At 35.3% G+C, this 18,112-nt stretch overlaps 2 protein-coding genes and 1 long non-coding RNA gene across 5 annotated transcripts in view; 2 read left to right on the top strand and 1 right to left on the bottom strand.

Moving 5' to 3' along the window:
- Window positions 1-250: 250 nt before the first annotated feature.
- Window positions 251-2,919, top strand: LOC115233579 (geranylgeranyl pyrophosphate synthase-like). Its single transcript, XM_029804079.1, has 5 exons — window positions 251-517; window positions 1,483-1,603; window positions 1,691-1,830; window positions 1,909-2,011; window positions 2,206-2,919. The coding sequence occupies exons 1-5, from the start codon at window positions 266-268 to the stop codon at window positions 2,436-2,438; spliced, it is 849 nt and encodes a 282-aa protein (XP_029659939.1). The 5' UTR covers window positions 251-265; the 3' UTR covers window positions 2,439-2,919.
- A 372-nt stretch (window positions 2,920-3,291) lies between these two features.
- The window catches only part of LOC115233577, a 22,035-nt gene continuing 7,214 nt past the window's right edge, over window positions 3,292-18,112 (bottom strand). The window contains exons 3-8 of one of the 3 annotated variants that reach the window (XM_029804076.1): window positions 9,760-9,820; window positions 7,437-7,508; window positions 6,777-7,013; window positions 4,624-4,763; window positions 4,389-4,540; window positions 3,292-3,968 (exon numbers count right to left, since the gene is read on the bottom strand). In XM_029804076.1, the coding sequence (XP_029659936.1) occupies window positions 3,897-3,968; window positions 4,389-4,540; window positions 4,624-4,763; window positions 6,777-7,013; window positions 7,437-7,508; window positions 9,760-9,820 (734 nt within the window). In that variant the 3' untranslated portion in view covers window positions 3,292-3,896. Of the gene's footprint in view, window positions 3,969-4,388; window positions 4,541-4,623; window positions 4,764-6,776; window positions 7,014-7,436; window positions 7,509-9,732; window positions 9,821-18,112 lie in introns of all 3 variants that reach the window. The other 2 variants (XM_029804077.1, XM_029804078.1) reach the window with 2 other exon arrangements.
- LOC115233582 lies at window positions 4,633-7,519 on the top strand. Its single transcript, XR_003883799.1, has 3 exons — window positions 4,633-4,680; window positions 6,214-6,518; window positions 7,431-7,519. It is a non-coding gene; the product is annotated as an uncharacterized LOC115233582 (long non-coding RNA).

Here is an 18,112-nt window from a genome sequence, read left to right as displayed (position 1 = left end):
TCTTAAGTCTTACTGCTTAAGTTTTTTTATGTGCCCGGGCCCTTACATAGACATAGTATATTTAGAACGAGCGTTTGCTTTTATTTAAGGAGTGGGGGTAAAGATGCACGCAGAAAAGGATATACTCTGTTTCGTGCCCCTTACGTTCTCTCTCGCTCGCACGTAGCATAGCGTACTCTTTCACTATGCTATGTCTAGATATACTATGTCTATGGTGTCTTATTTCAGTATATAATCCTTATGTTTTCACATTATATTTATTTCCATGTTATTATTTTTATATTGCAAGTATAAAATTGAATTTATATTAATTAAAAAAGCAATTCTCTATATATTTTTATACGATTATAATTTATTTTATTTTTTTTATAGAATTGATGATATTCAAGATAATTCCATTTTGCGAAGAGGTATTCCTGTTGCTCATTCTGTTTATGGAATTGCTAGCTCACTAAGCGCTGCAAATTATATATTATTTATCGCTATGGAAAGAGTTGTCAATTTGCAACATCCTGCAGTAAGTAATCATATTATCCCTCTCTAAAAAAGGCATGTTATTGACATTGTTGCCTCTTTTCCGCGATGCTGACTAATTCTTTCGCTGTGCTTACTTCACTGAGTAGCTGTCATTGTGGAGATCGTATATTCTGATAGTTCGTAGAGATTACGTATTGCGTATTTATTATACAATACGTGTGCATATAATTCATTTACATAATAACTTTGCATGCAAAAGTAATTACGTTACACTGCAATAAATTTGATGTTTTTTGAATTATTTGATCCAATGTCAAAGTACTTTGATTATTTTTTGTGGACATAGTTATGTAACTTGTTTACTACTCATATTTGACGTTTTGTATAATTCTTAAAAACGAGTTCATTAACTACATCCTCAAAAATAACCAATATACTCAAAATTAGATCCAATAATTCAAAAAACATCTAAAAATTGTTTAACTTAAACGGCCAACTTAAACATTTCAATCAATAAAAAAAGCTTCATTTTTAATTGTATAATTTATTAAAAATTGAAAAATGTCCGTAAGTAAAAGCGCGTGGCGCGCGCCTGTGTTGTTCTAGTACTTACAAAAAAAAGATAAAGTATGCAATATACTATAGTCACATTATACTTACAAAAAAAAGATAAAAAGTAAGCAATATACTTTAGTCACATTATACTTACAAAAAAAAAAGATAAAGAAAGCAATATACTTTAGTCATATTATACTTACAAAAAAAGTTGGAAATCAGAGATCTCTTATTCTCTTTTCTAACAATAAATGCTCATATAATGTTTTTAATTGTTAAATGTTTAATGAAAAAGGATAAATAGCGCGCGCGAAGCGCGCGTTGTGTTGTGCTAGTACAACATAAAGTTCATTAAAACTCATTAAAATTATAAAAAATTAGCTTCACATTTGCTTATTAGATAAAATGTAAATTGTGCTGTATTATTGCACTAACTGCGTTTTTTTTCAGGCAATACAAGTGTATATGGAACAATTATTGGAACTTCATAGAGGTCAAGGAATGGACATTTTTTGGAGGGACAATTTCATCTGTCCAAGTGAGGCAGATTATAAAACTATGACAATAAAAAGTAAATATTAATACTTATATATATATTTCTTTGTGAAATTAAAAAAATTACATATGGAAAATATTAAAATATTAACTAATTTTGCAGAAACTGGTGGTCTCTTTAATTTGGCAGTAAGATTAATGAAATTATTCTCAATTTATGAAGAAGATTTATCATCGTTAATAGCCATTTTGGGTTTGTACTTCCAAATACGTGATGATTATTGCAATTTGTGCCTTGGTGAGGTGAGTAATAATATATTTGTGACATTATACATAATGCATAAATAAACTACAAAGAATTAAGCTAATTTTTTGTTACAGTATACGGAAAATAAGAGTTATTGCGAGGATTTGAGTGAAGGCAAATTCAGCTTTCCCATTATTCATGCGCTTACAACGAATCCTGATGATAGGCAAATAATAAGTATCCTTTATACATTACTTTTATATAATACTTTTTTTTTTCATTTAGAACAAAAATATTTTTGTTAATTAATACACTTTATTTACTAAAGAAATGTAAACGGTCCCACACATCATACACAAAAGACATTTTCAGAAATTTTATAATTTATAAACTTTATTATATATAAGTTTCCTTAATAATGCCTGATAAAGATATTCTGAGACAACGAACCAAAGATATGGAGGTAAAACGTCATTGCATTAAATTGCTAGAAAAATTTGGCTCTTTCAAGTACACAAGAAGTGTTCTTGAAGAGTTGGACATGAAAGCGAGGGCTGAGATTGGACGTTTAGGAGGCAACCCACTTTTGATAAAAATTTTAGACGAGCTCAAGAATTGGGATACTAAAGAAGCACCCAAAGATCTTTTGACTGGAACATTTTAAATTTAAGAGAAAAAGATATATATGTCAACTTTGTGTATTTCTTTATCATTTTATGTAAAACTGCAAGTTTTCATAGTGTTACCAATTGAAAGATTTGGTATTGATGGCAAAAGAGAACAAGGGATGATCACATGAAAAAAATGATATATGGAACAATTTGTAAAAAATGCAGAATAAAATTTCTTGTTAGGAAGCTTCGTTTTATGAAAAGAAAAAAAGTATTATAAATAATAGTTTGTGCATGTGGGAAGCTAAAAAATATTTAATATATTTTTTTTATATTTTAATGTAAAAATTGTGGTATTTTTGTTGCGTTAAAAACTATGCTGTACAAATATAATCCTGATCTCTTGTTAAATGTATTTTAAGTCTTTGACTCTTCAAATGCTGACAGTGTTAACACTTCTGGAATTCTCGAAATAAACTATTGACGTCAACAAATCTTTTAAATAAAAATCAAGATATGTGACGAATTTAATAATTCGAATAATCAAGTTATTACAATACCATAGCCAATCCAATATTTATATTGCTTGTTTGAGAAGTTTGAAGACTTTACTTTTCAAAAGTGAGCTCCATTCATATATTCAATTTCAAAAACCTTTTGCTTTTTGACTCATTTCGATTCATTTTTTCATGTAAAATCATCTCCTTGCCAATTGTACTATTAATAATGAATTGGTACTATATTAATATTATACATTGCGAATTATAATAGAACAAGTAAAAACAAGACAGCAATTTTTATTATGTTAGGAAAGAAGCTATTCAGTCTGTGATATTAAAAATGGGAATATTTCTTTCTCTCTTCACAGCTCTCTTTTATACAAATCAATTTTATGAGTTAGGAGGTACTTTTAGAAAGTATTTATTAGCAATCGTGTAACATGTATACAATTTAGTAGCATACTGAATGATCATCTTACCGAAGTTTTATAGTTTTGTACGTATCATGCAATTATAATATACATTTGTACCTGTTATGTTCTGAAATACATAATGCATAGAAAATCATCAACTAACAAATATTTTTATCTAAGAAAAATATTTGCGCATATTTTCATTCCTCCACGCGTACGCACGCGCATGCAATATACATCTCTTCCATTACTACATCATCGAATTTAGATTCTTTTAGCATCTTTTAGCAGATTAAAAAATCAGTAAATTCAGTATGCTCTTTTGTCTTTCTTTTTTTTTAGATTAAATCTCGTACACAACATGACTTTTTGGTCATTTAATTTGCACAGCTTTAGATGGCATTATTTCGGCCTCGCGCGTCTCTAACGTTCATTTCCTTGCAGAACCGTTTACTTTCGATTGATACAAGATCAAATCGAATCGGAGATTTCTCAGGTCGATTTCGAAGGACTATGATAACGTGGCGATTTGACATGTCCTCTGTTCAATCTCGCTGTCCTCATCGGATTCGCTGGCCCAGGAGGGCCGTCGCTCGTGTCATATCTCGCCGTCGCTGTCCCCGGGACAGCGTCCTGATCCTGACACGCAGTCATCGAGGACTTCCGTCACCTCGCGAAACACAATAATTGATAGATATAATCGCAAAAAAAAATTTATAACTAATATTAATGTGCGTTTTGTGGCAGAATCTGAATTAACTTTGATACAAATAAATCAAGAAAGCGAGTCCATCTCGATCTAAAGTCAGAAAAATTGTAAAAAAAAATTATAAAAATGTCGATTATGAAATTATGTATAAAATATTCCACTATTAGCAATTAAATTTTAAGATATAGGGCAGTGAAATATTCTGTGTTAAAAAAATTGGGCGATAAATTCCTAAATTATAAATATAGATTTTCTTCTATACTCTGTGAAAAATAAATGAATTACAAGAAATGAACAGATTTCTCACAAGATTCCGATGTCAACATCAGGAAAGGGGAGTCGAATGGGAGAAATCGATGCAGGGATCTTGAGAATACTCACTAGGACTTCCTCGAAGCGATCGTAATTGTCCTGCCTGGAGTTCAAGAGACTCTCGCCTACCGAATCAGTCCCAGCGTTCGATTGACAAGGATCTCGTCGTCCTAGCGCGCTCGATGCAATATGCAGCAAGGACAATACCGCCAACAGGCCGGCTGCAAACCGTATCTATATATATCGGGGAATTCGCACAGGAAAATAGAACGAGGAATCGCTGAAGAACTCTGCATCCTCTTACCCGCAACATAGGAAAGCCAAAGTTTATTGGGTCGCCATGCCAAGACGCAGGACAACGGTAAGTACAGCAATGCTCTTCGCCAGCCTCGCGTGGTTTTCAGAACGTTGGACCAACAACGCGAGCAGAAAGAATCCTCGTTTCTGGAAAAAAGGCAGATTTCTTTTTTTCCATAGAAAGAGATTTGCTCGTTTACGAAATTAAAAATATTTTAGAGAGAGAATGTCTTGTATATTTAAAAAAAAAAAAATTATAAATCAATTAATATACACATTTCATACACGCTATTTATTTAAATCAAATAGATTGTAAATTAAATTCTTTTTTTATTCTTGTATAAAGTTTTATTTTAATTATATATATTTATGTATCGAATCGAACCGATTTAAAGCTATATTTAATCTTTTTTGCCAATAATTTATAATTATTAATTATATGAATGATTGAGACGTCAAGAAGAAGCGGACAAAATGCATATATACCCCAAAGAGTTAATATTTGCAAACATTGTAATAATATTTACATAAGCTTCGATGCGCGAGAGTAGAGGGATTATCCGATTTAATTTCAATTCGATAAACAAAACTTTTATGAGAACGAGGTTCCATTGAATTGCGAACAAACAATCAGCTTTAATCCTTGTTATAGCTCCATCAATTTTCATTCAATTTCCTTCTCCTTTTTAAAGGGGCGAAATAGCAAGACGATTTCTTCATCGATTGCACTTCTCGCGTCGGATACTTTCATCGTTCATTACATGATTAATAAATTAAATCCTGTCCTTGTACAAAAGAGATTTTACTTCAAAACAAAAACTTGATTTGTTGACAATATATCATAAATGAAACAAGTTTTATATTATATTCTTTTAATTACATATATTACCAGCTTTCTGTAAAATCGCGATCTTTTCACAAAAAGGCTTAATATAAAGCGTTGAATTTTCGTCGTTGTATTTTAAGCCTAAGCTTTATTTTTATTTATACACACATATGTAAGTATGTATAATTATTATATATTAACACATTGGCCTACATACGCGGTAGCGATTTCGTTTGTAATGCTATTTCATGGAAATATCCGCAGTGAGCATACTGAAAAGGAAATTATCTGGAAGCGACTTGCCAAAGCTGCGAAATTATCAAGGAAATTTCTGCGAAGATAGACAGTAATTATTGCCTGGATCTGCAAACGTACCGATATTAACACTCACTGCTAAATTCGTCTAATCAATATTTCGCAGAGGATTAATCCTATTATGACGATGATAAAACGGGAAAAGCACAATAATAATCTTTTTATACGACTTTATATGAGAAAACATAAAGATAAAAGTTTTCTCTTTTAAAGTAATTGAAAGAAACTAAACAAAAATATAATTCAGAGAAGAATTTCTCTTTCGATACTCTTTTAGCACACACACAATCCATTTATTGAAATATTTTTAATTGAATTATCCTCTGAATGGATGCAAATTTTTATCCTTGTGCGAGATGTGTGTGTGCGTGGTGTAAAATATACATGATATCTTTGTCTGAAAATGTGTTTTTCCGTACTAAACGACATACACATTATCTCTCTTGTTCTGATCAGAGACAATCGAGTGGGAGGTGGATCTCATGCAGGGTGATCGATCGCTCCGACTCGTAGTTTTAATGGCACCGTCGTCGTCGAGGGCATAAACTTCCGCCGAGGAGTAACGTCGATTCGATGGATCGCTAAGCTAAGTTACACGATAAAACCGTAGGACCATAGTAGAACTTCTTTTACTACTTTCTCCTAGCACATACTAGCTGTACCAAGCTACGAAGAACGCTGGCGACATCGTTTTCATTGGCCCTCGTCCCCGCGCTGATCGATACGAACAACTTGGATAGAAAGCTGATCAGTTTCGTGCGGTAATGAAAATATAATTTACCGAAAACGTTTAACCAATTTACTAATATTGATATCGAGGAGATATAAAAACTTGTAATTCAATTTATAAAATGTATCTCTCGATAAATTAATCGTTAAAAAAGAGTACACACATACACAAATCGGAACAATAATTTCATTCTTAATTAATTTTTTTCACACAGATTTTCACATTAACTCTAGAGATAAGAGGATTCTCAAAGCTCGAATTTGACATTTAGCTGGTTTAGATTTACTACTTGTAAAGGCTTCGTCCTTTGCATCGTAAAGCTTTATCTAGGTGCTTGCCGGTGGTCCGCGTTTCCTCATCCGTTCGTCGGGAAACGCGGGGAAAACTGGGGCAAACTTCCGACCTGGTTGGTAATTGCCGGCTGGCTTTGCGCTGCTTCTTTTCCGTGTTATCCTGCCGCGGTTTGGACTCAACGATAGTTCCCTGGGGCCCTTTTAACCCCCTGCGCCTGTTCAGCTTATCGTTTCTAATATACACGAACCAGTTTCGGGCAATTTACAAAATTATATATCTTGATATTTGCGTTACATTCATATGTTATTCCTCGAGAGAAACATTTACCAAAATTTCTCTCTCTCTCTCTCTCTCATTTCTTTACTCTATTTATAAATAATTACTAATTTCTCTTATTATATTTATCATATATAAATATAAATTTATAATAACAAAATAGATCAAAATTAATAAAAAAATAAATTACATATACATATGTATATATAAAATAAATATATATATATATAATTATTAACTTTATTTTTATATATACATAAATTTTATATTAATTAGCAAGAGAGAAAGAGATGAAAGAATACATAAATAAACAAAAATATAAATTAAAAGAAAGCAACATCTTTTTTAGGAAATTGTTATTTTTTTTATATAGGCATACCTGACGCAGAGCTGTACAAACAAGGTAATGGCCCAAGTTACTTCAAGGAAGAAGATCGCGCCCGATGCCGCCCTGTAATTTAAATCGTATATTTGAATTAAGAAGATGTTCCAAGTTGAAGAGAAACCGAATGTACGGTACGAAACTTTGCGCTCAATGGATCGAATACGTCGTAACAACGCGGTCACTTCGTCAACGATAACTTTTCGAAGGGACGCGAGAGGGAGAATCATAAAAAAAACACAGTAGCGGACTTATAGTTTCTATAAGGGATCTCTGCTACTGCTCTTTACACAGATATACGAGAACATAAATAATAATAATTTCGTTATACGAGAAAATTCATGTCAATGTTTGCCAATATCGCGGAAACGTGATTCGACTGTGTCGGTTGTAAGGGAGATGGCGATTTGTATCCCAGGAGAGAATCACGATACCCTACGCAGTGTATCAATGATTTAAGGGCGCCGACTGCCTTGCGTAAAACGCGAGGGAAGCTCTGCTTGTAAAAAATGTAAAACATTTCTCTCAATCTTTCCCACTCGCCGCGAAATTTTTTCCGGAAGTGTGAGCGAGTGAGGGTGATGCCAGCAAGAAAATTGCAGTGAGCAATGTCGAAAATATTTCTTTTCACCGTGATACTCGAGTTCATTGCACATATAAACCGGCGCCGCTGTGAAAAATGCGACCGCGGACACAAGGGAATATCTAATTAAGAATTATCGTCCTTTCTCGAACGCGGAATTTTATTATACGTTTGTGCGTTTTAATACTTTGAGAGGATGTCGCAAAAATATTGTCGTAGATAAATTTAAAAATCAAAAAACTGTCTGTGACAGTTTTATTTAGGATCTTTTATCGCGTATATATGCTTTTTTAAATGTTTTTATATAATCTAGAAATAATGAAATTATATATCGTATATTATTACAATTATATAAAACTCTGTTCTATGGATTTTTCATGAATGTAAATTGTCTAAAGTAAGCTTTAGTAGACTCTTCAAAATGAGCAAGCAATCTTAAATTCCATTAAGTCACTGAAAAAGACAAAAGGTGCGAAGATACTCTAATACATGTATACATACATTAACGTACAAAAACCATCAAATTTGTTCGGAAGATTATTACGTTTAACTTATCATTAGATAAAGAAAGACTTTTGACTTTTTCTACTCCGTGACCGAGTAAATACCTTGCCTTAAAGATAATCTCATTCCAGCATCGCGCTTCCATTCCTGATAATCTAATTGGCCCTAAATTAGATCTCCCGAGGACGGATCGAATCGCTTGAATTGCCCGATAAGTAAGAACGGTCGTAAAGATTTTTACCGTCGTTCATTGTGTTTAATTATCATACTACTAGTATTCGACAAAGCGGATCATCCAGGAATCGTAGTTAAAGCACACAGTTGAGAGTACGCAAAGCATAAAAGGTCAGGAACAATGGAGCTTATGGAGGATATGCCGTGGATAAATTAGAATCTCATGTTTAGTCTTTAAAAGCGGTGTTACTCCGCTCTGTTTACACAAATAACTCACATACACAAGTACCTCTTATTACGAATATCTATTACTATTATTGTTATTATTATTATTATTATTATTATTATTATTATTATTATTATTTCTTATGTAACAAGATGCAAGAAAGAAAATTGAGGAAAGAGCCCGTAAAGCGTAAAATCCAAAAATTTAAGATACTCTCATCGAGTTGTCTATTGCCGGATATTCCTTCGATCATAGAAATTTTGAAAAAATCTCAACGTTCATAAAATTTGTATTTTGCAACAAATATGTCGATAATTGACCGCTAAATATAAATATATTTTAAGGATATAGCTATATATAAAAATTAAATAATAATAAAAATAATAAAATAATAATGTAATATCAATAATATCAATAATAATTTTTCAATTCTTTCAAATAATTCAGTCGCTTACAATACTGTTACGGGCATACAATCGTCGAACGTACTACGGTAAATATTGTCACTGTTTCTGACAGACGGACAAATAGTAATCGCCCTGCGAGAAACAGATGAATCGAAAGGAATAAATGGGAAAATCTCTTTTGTAAAATTAAATTACTTCTTCGTATAATTTCGAAAAATTCGATTATAGACGATTGGAAGAACCGAGGAGTTCGATTTCGCAGGATGAAGTTTACTCCCGTCGATACCACCCTTTGATTCACTCGCCTAGCAGTCGCCTTATTCTCGCGGGTCTAATATGTCGACGCGGAAATCGCGATAACGCGCGCGCGGGAGGCTGATAATGCGTGAATTGAATTACGGTATACGCATGTTGAATTATCCTCACGTAACGTAAAGCCCCATGACGTGTCGATGGTACGCCACATCCGCGCCGACGCCGCACACAACTGCAACAGACAGAAAGAGGATCAAAAAGATTGCATCTCCCGTCCCGTCTGATGAATTCCATCTCGCCGCGGCGCTATACGCCGATATGTATTTCGCAGGCATCGATCTCCTCGATCGTATTTTACGCCGAACGAGATTCGCGTAATTTATAACCGCATGTGCAACTCGCATACGAATCGTCGCGAAATATTTCAACTACGATAAACTGAGCGAGTTTCACAAATATAAATGATATATGTGATAATATATATATTATTTTTATTAAATAATTTTTTATCAAAATGATCATATTACACTTTTTAACATTATATTCTTGAACATTTATATTAATCTCGTATTAAATTATTTTTCTTTAATTTTATTAGAGTTCCTTTTGACTCGCGAACTAATCATTTTCGCACGCGTTTGATAGAACTTTAACTTTTTATCTCAATTTAATATTTTACATTTAATACGTATTTAAATTTTTATTAAATATTTCTCTCTCTCTCTTTCAGAATATTTTATACATCCATCCATCTTCTCTGTAGAGGGAAACACCGATATTCCCGCAGGATACTTCGCAGCATAAATTCCCCTCTGTGTGCTTCCGTATGCATGCCGGTGCATTAATTACCGCTTCTGAAATTCGCCCATGCATTCCAAACGTTTGGGACGAGCGTGCAAGTCGGAATCTTTTGCCATTTGTTATATATAATTCATTACGATAATGAATGATAAAAAAGGAAACGACGATCCGCGATTTTAAAATGTGAAAAGAAAAATATTCTAGAGATGTCTCCTGCATCTTATCGCAAATGTGCGCGTGTATTCCATCGAGAGATTTTCATTTAAAAAAAAAATTGAAATTATTACATGATGTTGAAAATTATCGTACCGGAAAATATCAAGCAATATTGAAAGACACGAACGTATATTTTTACAAAAGAATAGTATGAAAACGTTAGGTACAGCAAGATTCCAATCGAAATCCCTTATTAATCCGCGCGATCTCGGTATAAAATTATTCTATTGTGTCGGAGAGAGAATACGTATGTATTCTATATGTGTTCTATGCAAGTATCATGTGCACAATGGATCGACTACATTTCCATCTGACAGGAAATCAATACAGTAGGTTCGAATTGGATTTTTTTTTCTCGCAAAGCAGTGGTTCAATTTGAACGCCTACTACAGACAAGGGGACAAAGCCGATCATCTCGAATCAATGTAATTGCCCCCAGGAGAATGCACGTTGTACATGTCAGGCGATGCTTCATCGAGACTCAGCCTCACATCAAGCATATTGTTGTGAATGAATTGTCCTGTCAATTTTTTTTACGAGAAACAGATACACATACATCTCCTAAATATATATATATATATTTAGAAAAAACAATTAATTTTCAATATAAATAATTTTTCAATCCACATCCGTGAAAAAAACTGATTTCTTGATTTAATAATTCAAATTTATTGTGATGGAGATATCGCTGAGTCGTATATACAGTACGATCGCTATACACCTACACCGTCAAACAACGGGAAACGAATATATGACGATGATAACTGCAAGTGCTCGGATCTGTCTGGAAATGGTGCTCTATCAATCCGCTATGACGAGATGCGACTTTACGCTCCGAAATTTTTCGAAAATCCAATCCTTGACAGTTGAAACGCGATTTCGATCAATTCTGTGAAAAACTTTGAAATCGAAAAAAAAAAAGATTTAATTAAATTGGAGTTGAAAAAGAAATCGGTTTTTCTCTCGCATACAAGTTTTAGCCACGCTCAGCTGAAGCTCTATTGTCAACGCGGAATTTTCAGATATGCGTAGAATACAATTTAAGCCGGACAAGAAGCAATTTCTGAGAAAGTCGAAGAGAAGGATATCAAAGAGCAGTCCGTGAAAGGTCCCTAATTACAGAGCGGATCCGATCAAAGGATTTCTATAAAATGAAATAACCGACACATGAGGAAATAATTACACGGGCCATTAGAGAACTTTCATTTGCGCCATCATGTTGCAAATGTAATTAACAATAAGAACATTTGAAAAAAAAAACCATTACGTTTCAATTTTCATGGTGACGCGTTTCTCACGCGACAATTGCAATGATCGAGCTAATTGAGGGAATAATTATTTGGCAAATAAATTCAACGGTTCGACAAAAATAGATCAAAATTAATTTCTATTAAAAAGCTGTCGATCATATTAATTAATTCATCATAATGTGTCTCAAACTTTTATATTCGATTCGAAGTATATTATTCACATGATCTCATTTTCGTATCGAATCACTTTGGGTCGTAAACTCTAAACTCGAAATTTCGCAATTATCGATTTGCAAATAACGTAACCGCAGCTTACATTTCCATTTTGCAAGAAACTTGACAATGGGAGATACGTGTGTGTGTATGTGTGTATGTGTATGTGGACGAGCGCACGTGTTTGCTGGTCCAACGACGAATTTGGGGAAACGCGAGTGCGATGTATTATTCAGAGGACGAATTCGCGTGAAGTTTAATAAAAGAAAAATCCAGCCAGGAGGACGTGTGCATCTGGGATCTTTTTAGCTATCGTTGAGAAGAAAATACTTGCGGACTATTTTACGCTTCTTATCCGGTGCCTCCGTTCTCCTCCACAAAATGTATTTTTATTTTATGTATTTACAAATTGGCAATCACGCCGGAAGAGATGTAATTTGCTGCCATAACGGGATGATCCTCACTTCCGCAAAAGATGATTTAGAAAAGGAATGAGGCACAGTAAATAGACATGTTATAATCCATTGAAAGCGCATAATATAATTAATCTTTGATTAAAAATTTTGTACTTTATAATTTCCATACGACTTTAATTTCCGTTTAGGGTGATTTTTCGAATGGAAATAAAGTCTTGAAAAAATGTCTCTGCATCCACGATTCAAGACCATCCGGAAACTCGCAAAATTGACGGATGCGGGTTCTCGACCGTGTTCGCCAATACGTGACGTCGCCGGATGAATGTTCTGCGGCTGAACATGAGTCGGTCATCTACGATTGTGCTCGTTCGCGTCGCGAATGAAATTTCCGGATCTTTATTGTCCTCCAAGATGTTCGCCGGGGATATCCATTATCCTCTCACCGACAAGAGAAGGTCGCCATCTGAGTAGTTATTTTCTCGAAAATTAAATCTTTACATCCACATAGAGGATATTTGCTCACATACGAGCAAGCATTATGAGCTAAGCGTTGCTGCGACAATTAATTTGATTAAAAAATCGATAACCGCTTAATCTCGCAAGAAAATTGTTGATGTAAAGCGTTGACATTTCACCAACATTGATTCAACTATAGTATGCAAGCGGAAGCATAACTGAAGAAAATTATACGCGGAGGCGACAAAGTGTCGTACTAAAAGGGTGAGAAAGGTTGCAAGAGGTGGTTGCGAGGTGGAAAATCCGAGGGGGAAGCCTGCCTAAGGATGAATAGTAGCCAATAGGTCGCCTTTTCTTCCTTAATCTCTTCCTCTGTCGCGGGAACGAAGACAGATTGACGCGATCGGATTCCTATCTCACGCGATCGCGCAGCCCCCTCGATATATATATATTTCTTCCTTTTTTTATCTCTTGTTCGCATTTCTTCTCCCTCTTTTCTCTTCGTCGCTTTGTCCGTGGAGCGAATTTTCGCGGCCGGTGAGCGGAGTAATTCAAATTTCCAGTCTCAGATTCAATTAGAAGCGCGATGCAATTAGCCGCGGACACCCATTCGTGTCGTCAAGGGTGTCCTTCCTGAAAGGGCGAAAGCGCGCGATAATTAAGACGGACCACTCTCGAATATATAATTAGACCAATTAGCTTCGGAAAGTGCCGCTCTCTCTCTCTCTCTACTCGCAAAATTGACGGATGCGGGTTCTCGACCGTGTTCGCCAATACGTGACGTCGCCGGATGAATGTTCTGCGGCTGAACATGAGTCGGTCATCTACGATTGTGCTCGTTCGCGTCGCGAATGAAATTTCCGGATCTTTATTGTCCTCCAAGATGTTCGCCGGGGATATCCATTATCCTCTCACCGACAAGAGAAGGTCGCCATCTGAGTAGTTATTTTCTCGAAAATTAAATCTTTACATCCACATAGAGGATATTTGCTCACATACGAGCAAGCATTATGAGCTAAGCGTTGCTGCGACAATTAATTTGATTAAAAAATCGATAACCGCTTAATCTCGCAAGAAAATTGTTGATGTAAAGCGCTGACATTTCACCAACATTGATTCAACTATAGTATGCAAGCGGAAGCATAACTGAAGAAAATTATACGCGGAGGCGACAAAGTGTCGATGTATTAAAAGGGTGAGAAAGGTTGCGCGGAAGCATAACTGAAGAAAATTATACGCGGAGGCGACAAAGTGTCGTACTAAAAGGGTGAGAAAGGTTGCAAGAGGTGGTTGCGAGGTGGAAAATCCGAGGGGGAAGCCTGCCTAAGGATGAATAGTAGCCAATAGGTCGCCTTTTCTTCCTTAATCTCTTCCTCTGTCGCGGGAACGAAGACAGATTGACGCGATCGGATTCCTATCTCACGCGATCGCGCAGCCCCCTCGATATATATATATTTCTTCCTTTTTTTATCTCTTGTTCGCATTTCTTCTCCCTCTTTTCTCTTCGTCGCTTTGTCCGTGGAGCGAATTTTCGCGGCCGGTGAGCGGAGTAATTCAAATTTCCAGTCTCAGATTCAATTAGAAGCGCGATGCAATTAGCCGCGGACACCCATTCGTGTCGTCAAGGGTGTCCTTCCTGAAAGGGCGAAAGCGCGCGATAATTAAGACGGACCACTCTCGAATATATAATTAGACCAATTAGCTTCGGAAAGTGCCGCTCTCTCTCTCTCTCTTGGCCGACCAATATCACTTTATATGAGGGATGTGTCCGGGAATAATACTCGTGTTTCTAGCGTCTTTGAGTTGGAACTCAACTCTACGTGAATTGGATCCCAAATGTGAAAACGGATGACGAAATTCTGCGCTCTTATTTTTAATGAATTAATTCCAAAAAAATTTTGCTCACACGATTGATTCCAATCAATTACAACTTCTTCCAATTTATAGTTTGCGATTGATGAATTTTAAGAAAACTAAATTGGGATTTTAATGGACTTAATTGAAATTTTTGACGCCTCCTTCCTTCTTAAAATCGAGGGTACAGATATATACAGACTTTTCTTGATGTACAAAATTCAGTGAGAATTAATTTAATTCACGGCAATCGAAGGGAATCCTCTCTCGCTCTTCTCGTTGTCGAGAGAACATCCCGCGGATGTGTCGAACGAACGCGGCGTCGCGTTTCCGGCGACGGAGCGCGCGGATGGAAATTGAGTTTCGTCGAGTTTTCCATCGCGACGATTCGATTTGTCCCGCCGTGACGAGCAGCATCAAAACTTTCTCGCGCGACGAGAGGGACGACGATTCTCGTCGCCCTGAGGTCGCGATAAAGCAGACGAGCAGAAAGAAAGCGTGGGAGAAAATCGGGTGAACAACTTTCGCGAAATGATGGATGCGCCTCGCTTAGAAAGGATCCGACCTTACTAAGGTCTCCTCGGAAAATATATCGCGTGTGCCTGCGATATCTTGGGAGATGGTCGACGAGAAAATCTATGGTTGAGAAAAGTATCTCAATCTTTTTCCCAATGCAGAATTTTACTTTGTACATTATAAATCTATTTGTAAAGCTGAATGTTGGGGAAAATGTTGTTAAAGAGCATCGAAACTGTCAGTATAACTACGTCGCGCAATTTTTCTTTATCGTACGCATACATCGCATGCGGAATGTATCACGGAAAATGCGGTGCATCCGCGAGTTGTTAACGGCGGCGAATTTCGCGTATGTTCACAATAGCCTGCACTTTAGATGCGATGAAAGAAAAAGGAAAGTGTGGAAAAACAGCGCGGTATATGTGTTCGGACGCACAAATGTGGCTCTCACAGAAATTAAAATTGAAGAGAGCGACTCGCAATTAATTCCCAAAGTGCCGAGAAAATTTTTGGCTCGATGGAACTTTCGCTGTAATACATAAAAGCAGATTGATCGGCATTTCGTAATTTTTCTTAAGTAAACATTCCGCTTTTTCTTAATTCTCTATTTCAGGTTTAATCAATAGGATATGATAAGTATCTAGTATCGAACATTGAGAGATTGCTTCGATTGGATGATCGAAATTCTCGTATTTCTAACACATAGTTTCTTATATTTTTTATCGCGCCTCGCTTTCAACCCCCTTGATCACTCTTATTGAATGCCTTTCTACATGACGCGATAAAGATGTTTTTATACAGCCGAATAAAAATATCTTTATATCGAGCATTTTGATACGTGTCATATTTTTTATCTCGCAATATTTTTTCGAAAGCAACGAGTTCCAGGATATGTAAGGACATGAAAATATAAAATGCCAGCCTCCCCACCGTAGTCTCGCCTCGGCTGCCTTTATTCCGTTAAAAACGCGATTGGAATATATATATTTTATGTGTAATTAAAATATAATATTTTAACTCCATGACAAATTATATAAAATTCGAGAATAAGTAATCTATAAACATTATACATATACATATATATTTATATGCATATTTTTGTTAGCAAAACAAAACTAAATTAAAATTATTTTCTCAATGTTCGTAAATGGAATTAGGGCGTAAAAATGGCTTCGAATATATATCTTTTTGGGCTTTATTTAAAAGTTCTGCACGAATAAAACGGCTTTCCATAAATACGTGAGATCGAAAAATTCCTGAATAAATAGTTTCTCAAATTAGACGTCGACTCTTCTCGATTCTGAATTTTGGTAAATGGGAAGATATGTAGGCCGCGTATGTTCCTTGGCCATTCGTGTTTTGCTCTAAAATTGCGAAGGACGATATTTCGTCTTGGGTGGAACAAAAAAGAAAGGCAAATCTTCCATCGAGAGAATATAGTCTTATTATCGACGAGCTTTATGTGCAGATCTGTGCCCCTATGTGTTGGTAAAAGGGGTGAAGCCGGAGCCAACCGTTCTTCTCCGTCCCAACACGGCCTTAAACTTTACCGCAATGAGTCTTCGCGGATATAAACTTATGATTCACAGTATGTCAACCCGGGCAAACTTTGCAGCTGCGCGCACGAATTTCCACATGGTTTACACCGGTTCCACCACCCTACGGAAGATCCTAAAGGTAGTGAATATACTTAGGCAGAGGCATTATCTTTATACGCCAGAAGCTCCACGCGAGCGAATGCAAGCGCGATATAAGAAGACCCAAATAAAACAGTAGACTAAAAAATCACAATGTATAAAGTTATAAGTGAGGGCTCAACTGTACGTTTTTTGCGTATATCAGAATATCAAGAAATTTTTCAAACTACGAAAGCTTAATTTTCTTGTAATTACAAAGCTATGGACTCGAGTTTGCCCTTATACGAAATATAAAATAATAAATGTTTTGAAAAATATGAGAACGTATACCCTATATGTACGAATTGCAGGGGAAATATATATGCGAATTTTCCGTGTTTAGCCACGAAAACTTTCATAACCAACTTCCCAAAACCTCGAAACCGCGAATTTCATCGAGGAATGCAGCGCGCTACCGTAGTCATCGAGAGAATTCTGCTTTTATTGCACTTTGACCTAAAATTTGAAATATTCTTGAGACAGAGATATCTAATCTAGATAGAGGCAGAAAGTCAGAGCGAGATGTCAATTAATTGTAACTATTTATAGAACAATCCATACAGTTATTCCTCTATATTTTCGACGTCGCTTTTCTTGTACGATATTATTTTGTCAAATTGCAAGGAAAATATGGGAGATTTATTTCGATTATTCTTGAAATGTTCTTTCAAGAGTTATTGGCGGTATTGAGTTTCATGCATGAACAGCGTAAGTAATTAATTAGACCATCATCTTAAGACAAACACATTGTTCGTATTGCTTCTGGAGTAAAAACACCAGAAAAAAAAAACAGAAATGATTGCCTGAAGCTATTTTGCGAAAATACTGAGGAAAATATTGACCGGCACGTTTCTAGATACATGCGCGAGAACAAACAATACACAATGAATGAAAAAAGATGAGATCTCATTGGAAAAAAATAAGATATGATTACAAAAATGAAACTTGACATGGGAATGTATCCTCGAATGAGTTTAGTCAACTTTCATTTACCAAAATTAAAGAAAGTGCGGCTATTTATATTGTAACTTTTAAGTTTTCAATATTAAATATTTCCCTTAATAGTATAACTATAAATATAAAAATTCAATTAAATATAATTAAATTTAAAAATAATAAAAATTAA

Source organism: Formica exsecta, unplaced genomic scaffold, assembly GCF_003651465.1.
Source record: "Formica exsecta isolate Colony F162 unplaced genomic scaffold, ASM365146v1 scaffold178, whole genome shotgun sequence".
Taxonomy (NCBI): domain Eukaryota; kingdom Metazoa; phylum Arthropoda; class Insecta; order Hymenoptera; family Formicidae; genus Formica; species Formica exsecta.
This window is presented reverse-complemented; position numbering and strand designations above follow the sequence as displayed.

What these genes read in the sequence shown, in the direction of transcription:
- LOC115233579 (XM_029804079.1), top strand. Translation starts at nt 266, where the DNA reads ATGTTATTATTTTTATATTGCAAGTATAAAATTGAATTTATATTAATT. An exon ending in TAAAACTATGACAATAAAAA is followed by an intron (nt 1,604 to 1,690) that starts GTAAATATTAAT and finishes CTAATTTTGCAG; the next exon opens with AAACTGGTGGTCTCTTTAAT. An exon ending in GCAATTTGTGCCTTGGTGAG is followed by an intron (nt 1,831 to 1,908) that starts GTGAGTAATAAT and finishes TTTTTGTTACAG; the next exon opens with TATACGGAAAATAAGAGTTA.